The sequence below is a fragment of the Pan paniscus genome, chromosome 11, assembly GCF_029289425.2.
Source record: "Pan paniscus chromosome 11, NHGRI_mPanPan1-v2.0_pri, whole genome shotgun sequence".
Lineage (NCBI taxonomy): Eukaryota > Metazoa > Chordata > Mammalia > Primates > Hominidae > Pan > Pan paniscus.
In genome coordinates, this window is record NC_073260.2 from 73,932,227 (window position 1) to 73,947,207 (window position 14,981).

Genomic DNA, 14,981 nt, shown 5'->3' on the forward strand with positions numbered 1-14,981 from the left:
GAGTCACATGGCCCATGAAAATGTCAGGCATCAAACCTAGACAGGCCGACTCCATATTCAGTGGCATTGACCACTGCCTTCTGGTACCTCTCAGCAACTCACCTAGGATCTAGGCAATTTCTTTTGGGGGTTCCTAGAGTACCATGAAGTACTAAATGAACAACAATTCTCATGCTGGGAGGTGTCACAGATGTTCCTCAGTAAGGTTTCATGGTCAAATAGTGGTGGGACCTGCTTAAGCTATAACTGTACTGATGAATTACAATGCACATTATGTTAAATATTTTTTAAAACCACAGCATTTCCGAAATATAATGTACCAAACATGCTTAATGTGGAAAAACACCTAAAAGCATCTTACTCCACAGAACAGAGAAAGGGAAAAGCTGACTTACACTACTAGAATCAAAAAAGAAGTTAGAGTCCCAAATAGGGAAAGTAAGATTTAAAACAGCCTTGCTATGTTCTCTTTTTCCACTGTCACAACTCACTTGATTCGAGAAGGATATAGCAATCTCTTCTTCAGAAGTAGGCTAACATGCAAAATCCTCTGAATCTTTTTCCCTTCCCTCTTCAAACTATTGCTCAGTTACCTCAGGAAATATTCTCCCCTCTTTCCCATACCTCATTTATGAGGTCCCCATAAATGACCTCAACAAAGATGACAGTATAAGAACAGTGCCACTGAGATAGCTCCATCAAGAGGGAAAATAGATTCTATTTTGAAGTTTAATTAGAGCTGCAGGCTCAGATGCGGTAACTCACGCCTGTAATCCCAGCACTTTGGGAGACTGAGGCAGAAGGGTTGCTTGAGGCCAGGAGTTCAAGACCAGCCTGGGCAACATTAGCAAGACCCTGCCTCTATAAAAATGAAAAATTAAAAGTTAGCTCAGCATGGTAGCATGTGCCTGTAGTCCTAGCTACTTGTAAGGCTGAGGCAAGAGGATCGCTTGAGCCCAGGATTTCAAGGGTGCATGAGCTCTGATCACTCTATCTAAATAATAATAATAATAAATTAGAGCTTCATAACCAAATTCTAAATCTCTTGGAAGTACCCATAATTTTCAGACGGTACATATCCATTTAATTTCTAACCCTCTACTCAAATCCCAAGAAAAGAATCCAAGAGAAAGACAATGCTTTATGATGGTTAATGTTTTTAGGATTTTATCATTGAATTGTTTATAAATGTCTGCTTCTCAATTTTCACTCTATGTTCCCTTAGTTTATGATACTGCCTTCTTCTAGTTCTCTTTATACTCCTCTGAATGGTTATTTATGGTCTTCTCCATGAGTTTCTCTTTGCCCATTACAGGTGCTGGCACCTCCCAGGATTTAACTCTCAGCTCACTAGGTTCCCTCACTCTTGCTTCCTGGGCATAATCGCTTCCTCTGTCATACTTTTAGTTTCCTACAATAGGCAGATGACTCCTACAGTTGACTGTCCCAATAAGCAGATGAGCTCCTCCACCAGTTCAAATGCTCCCCAGGGGCTTCAGATGCACACATCCAAAGCCTCCTGAACATCTCTGGCTAAATATACTACAAGAATCTCAAGGTCAAGAAATCTAAAACTTATTGCTTTCTCCTCACACCTACTGTGCCTTCTTTATTTCGGTGGTGCCACCTTTCACCTGATTACCCCACTCTTTTCTGAAAGTCATGCTGGACTCTATGCTCTCCCTTAGCTCCACATCTGATCCTTAACATGCCTAATGAATTGTTCTTTCTAAATGTCATATTCACCCCTTCCTTTCAATCCCACCACCACCAACCTTGGCGAGGCTGTGGACACATCAGTGCACTGCACTATTCTCTCAAATGGTCTTCCTGGTTCTTATTCTGACCCCCTCAAATCCACACCATTACTGAAGGTAAATCTGTCCATATCTTTGTCCACCTAAAATCCTTCCTTAGTTTATAGTTTAGAGTAAACGGCTCTCCATAAACTTATCCCAGTTCATAATCTTGGGGAGGCAGGGAGGCTATCCTGTCCACATCTCATCTGTTCATCCCCCTTTCCTTAAGGGTTGGAGGGGAATTTGTATTTAAAAAGAAATTATACTAACAATTTTGAGGGGCCCATTTTTACTTAATAATAGATAACTTTCATTGTACTCTTACTATGAGTCAGCACTCTGCCACACAGTTCATCTATATTATCTCATTTAATCCTCACAGCATCTCTAAGAAGTAGGGCTATTTCTGGGGTTTGTTTGTTTGCTTGAGACGCAGTCTCATTCTCTTGCCCAGGCTGGAGTGCAGTGGTGCGATTTCAGCTCACTGCAACCTCTGCCTCCTGGGTTCATGTGATTCTTCTGCCTCAGCATCCAGTAGCTGGGACTACAGGCATGTGCCACCACTCCCAGCTAATTTTCTTTGTATTTTTAGTAGAGACGGGGTTTTGCCATGTTAGCCAGGCTAGTGTTGAGCTTCTGATGTCAAGTGATCCACTTGCCTCAGCCTCCAAAAGTGTTGGGATTACAGGAGTGAGCCACCTTGCCCGGCCTCCATGTCTATTTTACAAATAAGAAAACAGCCTGGCATGGTGGCTCACGCCTGTAATACCAGCACTGTGGGAGGTCGAGGGGGGCGGATCATGAGGTCAGGAGATCCAGAGCATCCTGGCTAACACGGTGAAACCCCGTCTCTACTAAAAATACAAAAAATTAGCCGGGTGTGGTGGCACACACCTGTAATCCCAGCTACTCGGGAGGCTGAGGCAGGAGAATTGCTTGAACCCGGGAGGCAGAAGTTGCAGTGAGCCGAGATCAAGCCGTGGCACTCCAGCCTGGTGACAGAGTGAGACTCCGTTGAAAGAAAGAAAGGAAGGAAGGAAGGAAGGAAGGAAGGAAGGAAGGAAGGAAGGAAGGAAGGAAGGAAGGGAGGAAGGGAGGAAGGAAGGAAACCAAGGAGGTTCAGTAAATTTGCCTGTGTCCATATAACTAGTAAGTGCCTGAAGCAGGACTTCATCCCAGCTCCGTAAGCTCCTAATACGAGTCTATGCTTCATACAAAACGGAGAACAAAGCTTGCCCGTCGGACTCAATGAGCATAGCTATAAAGGGGCGCAGAACGTGTAGAAGAAGGAAAGAGAAATTCATATAACTATGGACTAAAGATATTATGTAGGTGAAATCAATTTTTGTGGACTCAATCTTTGATATTCAATTTTTTCTCCATATTAAATTTAATCTGAAATTCAATCAGGCACAGAAACACAGATTTATATAAATATGGTACCAATAGAGAAGTCCAGATTTATATAAACATGACTTATGCCTATAGTGAACCATTTAGAAAGTTCTTCATGAGATTCAGTTTAAGTAAAGCCATATTTAAGGATTCACATCTCTCTATCTGATATTTGGACATCAGAAAAAAACATGCATAATTAGATATAATACATCATAGTCAGTTCCATGTATGTTCAAAAATAGAGGAACACATTTAACTTCTGTCAATTTGCTTCCATTTACAAGAACAATTCTACGTTTTAAAAAAATGCATTTCATCACATATAGCCTTCCATATTTTCACACGATGCCATGCACCCACAATTAGTAATAAATCCACAGTAACTCAGATCACATTATAGCTTCCTAATATGTTCAGTCTCTCCAATATGTCTCCTCCTCTTTCCTCAAACCTCTGAATGTCCCCCATACCGCCTGCCTCCCTCAAAATCCCACACACAGGCACACCCAGCCGACGACTCTGCCTCAAGACCTGGGTCCCCACCAACCTTGTCTGCCTTCCCGTCTACTCTGGCCATATCCTGTCCCGTTCCCCTGCTTCGGGGAAAAAGCCAGACCCTCCATTTTCCCAGCTTCTTAGGGACTTCTCTTCAGCAAATGGCCTCCTCCCTCCACTCCTGAGTTTCTCCCTTGCTGGTGGATCATTTTCAGGACCATGCTGTTTTATTTATTGCCACATTAAGCAAAATCCAACAAAAAAACCTTACCGTGTCCCCATACCAAGCTTCCCTGCACCGTAATACTTCTCCCAAAAGCCACCTGTAATTGCAGTCTCTGCTTCTCCTATTCTGTCTTCACCCACTTCAGTGAAGCAGCCGCCAACTCCACTGCACAACAACCGCCGGTCAGACGCCCTGAGAACCCCACTCCCCATCCAACCAGCACCCTCCATCTACCTCCTCCTCCCCTCTGGCTGCTGCCAGACACACCATGTGGCCTCAGGCGGCTGCGCTTGCTGTTCCTTCCGCCAGGGGCGCTATTCCACCAGACGCCCCTGCCTCGCCCACTGCCTCACTTCCTTCAGGCCTCCACTCAATGCCCTCAGAGCGACTTCTAGGACCAGACCATCTAAACAGTCCACTCAACCCCCAGCTCCGCTAGATTTCACGCCACCATCATTTCCTGTTCTCTCCAGCTACTTTATTTTTCTTCATAGCTCTTTTACTGCCTGATAATAAATTACAAATCTATTTTTGTGGTTCCTTACTTAGGTTTTGTTCTCCATCCACTTCATTTCTCTCACCACCTACACACATGCGCACACACACACACGCGCGCGCGCGCATGAATGTAAGTCCCATGAGGACAAGGATTCTTATGTCTTATTAACCACTTATTCCTAGTAACTAAAAGAGTGCCTGGAATATAGTAGATGCTTAATAAATATACTTTGATTACATGAATATTATATGTTATTAAATGTTTCAAATTATAAAGAACTCAAACCTCTGGGATTTGAAAGTAGATCTTTCTACACCTTTAGATATTCTAGCAGAATCACGTTGTGTTAGTGGTTTCAGAATGGAAAAGATTTATATCTTTTACCTTTCTGATGTCACTCGGATTCGTTCCTCACAACTACAATTCACATCTTCCATCTTCTCATGGAAGTATTTTTCCACGCACTGCTCCTCAAAATCATGAAGTTTTTTCAGATCCTCCTTACTGAGGTAGAGTTCTATAGAAATAAGTATGAAACACAGAAAGAATCATTATTCACCTCAGGGCATGAGTGGCTTTTCTTCCACTTGTATTGAAAATGAGAAACTATAGCCTGTTGTGATAAAAGTTTGTCACCTTGTCAAACTATTTCTAATATTAATGCAGAAACAGCACCAGTAAACAACTAGGAGCTGGGCGCAGTGGCTCACGCTTGTAATCCCAACACTTTTGGAGGCTGAGCAGGGGTGGATCGCTTGAGCTCAGGAATTAGAAACCAGCCTGGGCAACACAGGCAGACCCTCTCTCTACAAAAAAATTTCTATATTAGCTAGGCGCCTGTGGTCCCAGCTACGCAGGAAACTGAGGCAGAAGGATGGCTTGAGCCTGGGAGGTCAAGGCTGCAGGAGCTGTGATCACGCCACTACACTCCAGCATGGGCTAAAAAGCGAGACCCTGTCTCAAAAAAGGAAAAGAAAAGAAAGAACTGGAAACACCAGCCTGGGTCTCTCCTACTCATTCTTTGAAAATGACTCATATATAGAATTCTTTCTCTTCAATATTTTCACAGGTTAGAATGCTTTCACATTTAACAAAAATTCACTGCGTTTATATGAAAATGGGGAATCTGTCTTCTTTTCTCTCTGCCAACACTTTCTAAAATTAATTAAATTTTAATTGATTCATATTAGATGTACATATTTTTGAGATACATGTGATAATTTGATACATTCATATAATCACATCAGGGTAATTGGTGGCACGAGCCTGTAGTCACAGCTACTCAGGAGGCTGAGGCAGATCACCTTAAATATTTACCTGTCCTTTAAGATAGACACATTTGAATTATTCTCTTCTAGCTATTTTGAAATGTATAATCAATTAATTTTAACTGTAGTCAACCTACTGATGGCAGGGCATGGTGGCTCACACCTGTAATCCCAGCACTTTGGGAGGCCGAGGCAGGTGGATAACTTGAGATCAGGAGTTCAAGACCAGCCTGGCCAACATGGTGAAACCCCACCTCTAGTAAAAATACAAAAATTGGGGGTTTCCTCTCTCGGCTTTGGAGCCCCCCTCCCTCTATCTCTGTACCGGGGAGCTTCTTCCTTCTTATTTGCCTATTAAACTCTCAGCTCCTTAAAACAAACAAACAAACAAAATTAGCTGGGTGTGGTGGTCCATGCCTGTAATCCCAGCTACTCAGGAGGCTGAGGTGGGAGAAACATTTGAACCCAGGAGGCAGAGGCTACAGTGAGCCGAGATCGCTCCACTGCACTCCAGCCTGGGCAACAGAGCGAGACTCCATCTCAAACAACAACAACAACAACAACAACAACAAAAACCCTACCGATCTATTGAACACTAGGTCTTATTTCTTCTATCAAAGTGTATATTTGTGCTCATTAATCAACCTGTCTTCCAACTCTTTTAGCTATTACAATGACAGTAAATAACCAATAGGTTAAATGCAAGATTAGAAGAAGGCAGTCTATTGAAATTAATCCAGTAAGTATAAGAAAGTTTTACCTTGTTACGCAGAGTTTGTGCATACTAAATCCTTCTACTGAAGAATGAGATGTTATTATTACCATTCAATGGCCAGTCACAGCTGTATACCTTCTCTGACACAATTATAAATAACTCATTAAAAAGACACATCACTAAGTGATATTATAAGGCTAACACAATTCTTCATCAAACTCCAGCATTCACATTTGGTCTATTACCTTGGCTTTCACTGTTGCCTAATAGAATAATATACCATCTTTTAAGCAAGTTTATAATACTTAGAAAATATATAAATGAAGTGATGCTGCTAAAAGGATTAAATTGGAAAGTTCTCTTTCTTGAATGGTTTTGCTTACATTAGGAGAAAAAGAACTAATACGATTCTCCAGAATTTATTTAAAATGCAATTGTTACATTATTTTCTGTTAAAATTAATGACAAAAAATCTGAATTTTAAATTGAAAACATGGCTAAAAGTATTATTCAGCTGTAAAATGTATTCACAACTCAGGTATACAGTGCTTTCTGATTTAAATGGCAGGAAAAAAATTCTCAGACACTGAAAAGATTCGGTATCTCCCATCCCCTACCCAACTCTAATGTCTTCTTTCACTAAAGAATCTCCTATGAGCAAGAAACTTTACAGGTGTCATGATGTGAACCTTATGTGGATCCCTGAGAGCAAACAATCCAGAGTAATTCCAATGACAGGCGCAGCTTGCAGTATGTGGTGCTTTCCTGTAATTGTCCGCAAGGTGGCACTGCTGCCCCTTGTGTAAATGTCTTTATCCTCAATATAAAGGATCAGAAGCAATGTTATGAAAATTCAACAATGTTCCAGAAAGCTCAGGGTGAATTCATTTTAAACTTTACTTGAGTTTTATATGAATCATCCTATAAGCACAGACCAAGGTGAACCCAGGAAACGTTCTTTCATGTGGTACTAGGAAGTCTGGGCAAGTCCTAGTCAATTCCAGGATTTATCAAGCGATTCACATTCTGCTATTAGGTTGCAATGGTTCTGCAGCCAAAGCCTGGGACGTCTCTCTATTAGCAGCCTGAAATTTACAGTATAATTATAAGCCTTCAAGTTAACTTCAGGTATGCTTTGGCTTTCGTACAAAGGCTGAATCTCTTGGTCAGGGAGCAGGGTATGAAAAAGAAAAAAAAATCTTCAAAGTGACTTAGGAGGAGAAAAAATACTTCACAGAGTCACCTACCACCAGCAAAAGCATATCACCCTGTCAACCCCATAATATACTGCAGGGGATGACCTGTCCCCCTAAGGACCTACCTAAACACATAAATAGCCCGCTGTCCCCTTAGCTGAAACTCCTGGAGTCCAGAGTATTTTAGAATTCAGAACTGTTTTTTTCTAGTTTCAGAAAATTAATATAGTGAGTATGTCATAAATGAAGTGAAATCCCTAGTTAAGATTAAAGCAATCCCTAAAATCAAACATATTGCTATTTTCTGCAGCCAACATCAATGAATATTCATACTACAAGAAATAAAGAGAATAAATGGCTTCACATCAATTCTCATCAGCCTTTTTTGGCCAAATGAGTCTTTCCCCAATTTGTGAAGAAAAAAGGCTTTCAGTTTTCAGAGGTATTTTAGATTTAGGAATTGGGAAGAGGATTGTGCATTTATGCCCCCTGCTTCCTGTATTTCTGGGAACTATCTAGAAATGGGCCTGGTACCAATTGTGGAACTGCTTGACAGGAACTACAGAATAAAACCACCAAACGCAATGTTCTCTGACAACAATTAGTACGATAGTCATATCATGCAGTGAAGATCTGGCTAAACAAGATGAATTAGGAAAACCTCAAAATATATAAGCTTATGAAAAAACACAAGTGAGAACCCCTATTTCCGCATCCTGACTCACAGTGTTGCCCAGGCGGAAGTGGCTATTCACAGGCATGATCATGGTGCACCCCAGCTTTAAACTTCTGAGCTCAAGCAATTCTTGTGCCTCAACCTCCTGAGTAGCTAGGACTACAGGCATGCACTACCGCACCCAGTTTCTGAGTTGAGGTTCTTGAAAATAAGAAACATCCATTTCAGAATCATCTCCATGCTCAGTAGATTAGAGAACCAGAGGATCGTGACTCTGGTTAAAGCCCAGCTTTGCTTATCTTTTCTCTTAGACCCCAAGGCCTTCTGTAACTCCATTCTGTCTGAATTCCATCTTCCACAACAAGGAGAACAGTACACGTCACATGACCACACTCTAGGAGTTATTCTGATGAGTTCTCCGGTCAGCAGAGAAAAGACAAGTTTTCCATGTGACATAAAGCCTTTACACAATCAAGCAGAGATTCTCTTCCTACCTATCCCTTTCTAAGTATCCGTTCATCTTGGCAAAAGGCACTGCGACCTTATAATGAGGTCAATATATTTACTTAGACCCAGAGCATCAGCTGATAATCTATTGTCAGGGAACTCCCAGAGCCCCACAGTGCCCTGAACTTAATTTATAATACTCCAGTGCATCTTTGCCTTGAATCCTACTTTTTGCTCTCTTTCTCCTGCCTCACATAGAACAACTTACTTAATCCAACGTCACCCTCTTCTTGGTCGTGAGGAGCTCGATGACAGCACAGGCGGCGGAGGAGAAGGCCCACGTGGCTCAGCAGGATGAGAGGTGGGGGCAGCCAGGGCTTCTCGTGGTAGGTCATGATGTAGCGATAGCGGTTGTATTTCCACAGATTATTTGAAATGGATTCCATATCTAAGTAAACGTTGCTGTAAGATGAAGTAAGAGAGGGACAATGTTTTAATATGAAGTCTTGAAAGGTAACAGAGTCTATATTTTCCAACATTTATGATTGGCTCACCTGACATTACCGGCAGTTACCCAATACAAATACTATCCACGTGTTTACAATTCTTCTTCCACCAAACAAAATATATTAGCTACCTTCTACAGTGAAACATGCTAATCAGAATAACAAGCAGAAGGCAGACATTACAATCAGAGAAAAGAAAATGCCAACATTTTCAGTGTAATGAACAGAAAATCCATTCTGGAACTCAACACTATTCTCAAGTCACCATCTCTTCTCACATAAGAAGCTCTTTTTCAGTCCATAATTCATCGTTTATGGGAAACAGCTTTAATGTTCCTCTGTATCATCTACCTAATGTCAAATGTGAGAACTGCTAGAAAAATCCCAGTTAAAATATGCAAACAGAACAGTGTTAGTGAAGAAATGGAAGAAGAATCAATTCATCTTAAAAAGCAGAGCTTCTATTAAAATCCAGACAAATTATTTACATTAACTTTACAATAAAAGTAACTCCTTATTGGTAGGTCACTTTGTAGTTGTAACATGGAGATAGGATGGTGAATGTTGATATTATAGAACTTGCCATGGGGGTAATGATTGGAGGTACAGTTATTCTGAAACAATATACCATCCTTAACTACTTAACTTTAAGTATATAATATGATATAAGAGGAACAAAATAAGATGTCCATCTTAATATTTTGCATAGACTAACAAAATTTAGTTTCTTTTTAAAACAATTCTTCTTCTTGCAGTGTCAAAATTTTAGTTTATTTAGAGAAAGATAGCAGAGTAGAACTGGAGGAAGGCAGCCAAATTTAGCAAATAAAAACACAGATAACCCTAAACTTGAACAGTGATAAAGAAAAGGAACCAGGATTATCCTGGAGAAAGCCATCTTTGGGTAAGAATAGAAGTTTCTCAGAATCCATAAAGAAGGTGATTGAAACATTGATGACTGGGTTATATCAGGAGTTCTCAAGCATGTTTTCTGAACCAGCAGCAGCAGCATCACCTGAGAACATGTCAGAAATGCACATTTTTGGGGCCTGGTCAATGAGTGGGAAACTCTAGGGTTGCACATGCTATTAATAGCAGTTTCACTCCAACGTGACAACAGCCTTCCACCAGCAGGTGGCGACTTAACAGTGTATTTAAATTTTGGGGGTTGGTTGGTTTGTTTTTGTTTTTTTCAATTATTTTATAAAGAATTGTCTGTAACCGGCTCCTGGACAAGTAGTCAGATCTGGGTTTGGTCACTTTGTATGGTCTTCAGTGTGTTCATCTCTAACGTGAGAAATTTGTCCTGTGAGAGGATTTCTCAACTTCTTTTTTGACACTGGACATTTGTTGTTGTTGTTGGCCAGGAGGCTCACAAAGAGGCCTTTATTTATCTAGTTCAAAGTATACACTACCACAGTCTTGTTTGCTACTCCTTCTACTAAAATAGTTCAAATCAATGTTTCTACCACACTATCAAAAAGTTATATTTCTTTTTGTCTCCCCACATCAGAGTGGTTGAATAGAAGGTAGAAACAGGCCAAGAGTCCATAGGCTCCCAGCTCTAAACAGTGCCAGGGCAGGAAGGGGTGGCTCCAGGTCTCACTGTGGCACCTTCTACAGAAAATAGATGTAGCTGCCAGGCCCGGGGACAGAAACCAGACATCCCAGTATATCTCCAAAAAGCAGCACAAATACTTTCCCCCACAGTATGAAAAATAGACACCTCTAGCACTCTGCAGTCGTGCATTTAGTTTTCTTTAAGAACAAACAAATCAGTAGTTATGTATCCTGTTTCCTCAAGTTTCAAGAAAAAAAATGAAAGGTCACTCTTTTCTCTTTAAACACTGATGTGTAGCTAGCAACTTGGATAAAAAGGTGCCACCCTACAAAATGCGCTCAGCATATTCTGATGCCAGGATGGGCTTGGCCGCCTGGGCTGGGGCTAGAAAGGAGACCTCCAGCTGTCCCAGTGGAAACTGAAGCCGAGTGTCGGTGCTGCATTTGGCTTCAAGATCGAGAATCAGAGCCTTTGAAATGGAAAGGGGGCATCTGAAAGAGCACCCCCACCAGGGGCTTTTCAGAGCTAAGGCTCCAGAAGGAAGGGGTCGCCCTGCTAGTGACAGAGCTGGGAGTCACTCTGAGCTGCAGCCCCCGCAGGATCCCCCTGTGGGAGGCCCCATCTGACCCTCTCCAGCCCATGGCTCTCTGCAACTGCCACCTATACTCAGGTATATGGCTTTGCTGCTGCTGGCTTTTAAAATCAGCTATTATGTTTGAGATGTGACTGTCACCAACAGAATTCTGTCCTAAAAAGCCATCCCAGTGCCATGTTGGCTCAGGGGGCACCAGCTTTGTGCTGCCTCCGTAACAGGCAGGAGAGTTCTCAAAGCAATGTTCCACTGATCCCTGGATGCCACTGCAGCATTAGGGACAGGGTCAGTCCCCTGGAGGGGAAAGGTGGCTTCAAGGCTGTTCTCTGGGCCATTTGCAGGAGATCTGCAGGTACCAGGAGCCCGTACTTATCGCTTCTTTCAGTGGTGGCCAAGCCAACCAGACCCAAACATGATGCACACGGGCTCCCAGACTTGGCTCCCACTCAAAATTGACCCACACCCCTTGGGCTGCTCTACAGTTCTTTGGACTCCAAGACCCAGAAGGGCCTCTGCCCAGCTGCCTGCTTGGGCAAGACTCACTGGGTACCATGAGCAGCAGGTGTTCACCCAACCTCGAGTGTACACCCCTAGTGACTGGGAGTGCACCACCTCACCAGGCAACACTCCTTCCCAAAGAGTCCAAAGAGCCTCCTGGTGACACCCACAGCAGGAGCATCACGCCATCCCATCAACAGCCCCCACTTACCTTCCTGGGGCTAAGATGCGGGGTGTGAGCCTTTCCCCTGAGAGCAAACGGGCAGTGAGACACTGGACATTTTTAATAAACAAAAATCTCAGACTACCAGCCTGGGCAACATGGTGAAACCCTGTCTCTACCAAAAATACAAAATTTAGCTGGACATAGTGGCATGCACCTGTGGTCCCAGCTACTCGGGAGGTTGAGGTGGGAGGATTGCTTGAACCAGGGAGGCGGAGGTTGCAGTGAACTGAGATCACACCACTGCACCACTCCAGCCTGAGTGACAGAGTGAATCCCTATCTCTCCCCATGCCCCCACAAAAAACTCAGACCCTTTTATTATCTGATCTATAAAAATAGCTATTATAACTAAACACCAGCAAATATTCCAAGTTCCTAAAATGGTTGGGCTAAGAGAGATGATGACTATCATATAACAAGCAGGAAGGTATGTCTTCCCATGTTTAGGTAACAACACAGCAGTCACTTGTTTTTTTTAAAGAATTTTGATTTACTTTGCTGACTCTCAACCCCTGTCTTCCCTACTTTTGTTACTTGTTATATTTTCCTCTTCAGTAAGATAAGCAAGGAATCAAATACCTAGCACAGTGCCTGACAGTTAAGAGGCATCTAGAAAATATGAGTTTCTTCCCATTACTTCACTTGGTTTCTTTTGTCTAGGAAACAAATATGTGTCAGGCACTCTTTTCAGTGTTTGAGGTAAATTGCTTGCTTCTGAGCAAGACGAGAAGAGGTGAGGAAGTGGCCCATACTGGTAGCTGCAGGAAGAGCATTCTAGGCAGAGGGAATAGCAAGTGCAAAGGCACCTGTATGGTCTGAAAAACTGAGGGGCCAATGTGGCTGGAGAGGAATGGGTCAGGGGAAGACTAGTGTGATGCATGATTTAAGAAGTGACGGCTGGGCGCAGTGGCTCACACCTGTAATCCCAGCACTTTGGGAGGCCAAGGTGGGAGGATCACAAGGTCAGGAGTTCAAGACCAGCCTGGCCAATATGGTGAAACTCTGTCTCTACTAAAAATACAAAAATTAGCCGGGTGTGGTGGCATGCACCTGTAGTCCCAGCTACTTGGGAGGCTGAGGCAGAAGAATCACTTGAAACCGGAGGCAAAGGTTGCAGTGAGCCGAGATAACACCACTGCAGTCCAGCCTGGACAACAGAGAGAGACTCAAAAAAAAAAAAAAAAGTGACAGGGGCCAGGCATGGTGGCTCACACCTGTAATCCCAGCACTTTGGGAGGCCGAGGTGGGTGCAGGAATTTGAGACCAGCCTGGCCAACAGGGTGAAACCCTGTCTCTACTAGAAATACAAAAATTAGCCAGGTGCGTGGCACACACCTGCAATCCCAGCCACTTGGGAGGCTGAGGTAGGACACCTGCTTGAACCTGGGAGGCAGAGGTTGCAGTGAGCTGAGATCGTGCCATTGCACTCTAGCCTGGGTGACAAAAGTGAAACTCCGTCTCAAAAAAAAAAAAAAACGAAGTGACAGAAAAGCCAACTCACATGGGGCCATATAAGTCATTGTAGTGACTTAAACTTTTACCCAGAAGTAAAATGGGAGGCACTGAAGAGTTTGGAGCAGAAGAGTAATATCCTCTGATGTCTTCTTTTAAAGGGTCATTTGGACTACTGTGTTGAGAAAAGAATATAGGGAGTCAAAGACAGAAGCAGAGAGATAAATTAGAGGCTCTGTGGTAACAGTGGGGTAGTGAGAGGTCATTAAATCAGTTATCTATTTGAAGGTTGAGTTAACAGAAGTTCCTGAGAGTTTAGAGGTAGAGGTTCAAGAGACATTAAGAATGACTCCATGTACAGAATCATGGTGTAGAGCAGAGAAAAAGTAAGAAGGACTACTTAGTTTTTGGTGTAAACAACTGAAAAGCTGGAACATCAACAAAAACTCGTGTTCTTCCTCACAGATTTGGGAAAGACTACATTAAATATTATAAATAAAAGTATGTTGGGAAAGAGGGGAGATGAAGAGTTTGGGTATTTTAAATTTTAGAAATCTATTAAATTTCTAACTGGTGAAGGAAGGGGCCAGTTGGATCTCCATGGCTGGAGTTTAAGAAAGAGAACTGGGCTGGGGATATAAATTGGGTGTGCTCAGGATATACAGGAAACTGAAAGAGATCACAAAAAGCATAAATAAAGGAAGAGGCAGGTCCAGGCTCAGGGACATTCCAATGTTAAAAGGTTGGGGAGAAGATGATCCAGAAAAGAAGACTGAGAAGTAGTGAGAAGTGACAGAGAAGAAAACAGAGGGCCTGGTGCAGTGGCTCACTCCTATAATCCCAGCACTTAGGGAGGCAGAGGCAGGTGGATCACTTGAGGTCAGGAATTTGAGACCAGCCTGGTCAACATGGTGAAACCCCGTCTCTACTAAAAATACAAAAATTAGCCAGGCATGGTGGCAGGTGCCTGTAATCCCATCTACTTGGGAGGCTGAGGCAGGAGAATTGCTTGAACCCAGGAGGCAGAGGTTGCAGTGAGCTGGGGTCACACCAACTGCACTCCAGCCTGGGTAACAGAGCAAGACTCTATCTCAAAAAAAAAAAAAAGAAGAAGAAAAAGAAAGAAAGGAAAAGAAAAGAAAAGGAAACGAAAGGAGAGGAGAGGAGAGGAAAGGAGAGGAAGAAAGAGAGAGAGAGAAAGAGAGAAAACAGAGAAAAGGGGAAGCTGGGAGAAAGTGAAGAAAGCATATCAAGAACTCCTTAACCAACTTGCAATTCCATCACTTGCTATCCTTTCATAATTGGAACTTACTGCCTAATCACAACTCAAGATCTCCTTGCATTTTGATGTTGTTACATTGTACTTTCCCCCCACAGTCAGTTCTCCATATCTGCAGGTTCTACATCTGTGGATTCAAATAACCACAG

At 42.6% G+C, this 14,981-nt stretch overlaps 1 protein-coding gene across 1 annotated transcript in view; it reads right to left on the minus strand.

Annotated features, from left to right (window-relative positions):
* Positions 1-14,981, minus strand: part of TRPM6 (transient receptor potential cation channel subfamily M member 6) — a 166,895-nt gene that overhangs the window by 44,440 nt on the left and 107,474 nt on the right. The window contains exons 24-25 of the mRNA XM_024930189.3: positions 8,988-9,181; positions 4,802-4,934 (exon numbers count right to left, since the gene is read on the minus strand). Of these exons, the coding sequence (XP_024785957.2) occupies positions 4,802-4,934; positions 8,988-9,181 (327 nt within the window). The remainder of the gene's footprint in view (positions 1-4,801; positions 4,935-8,987; positions 9,182-14,981) is intronic.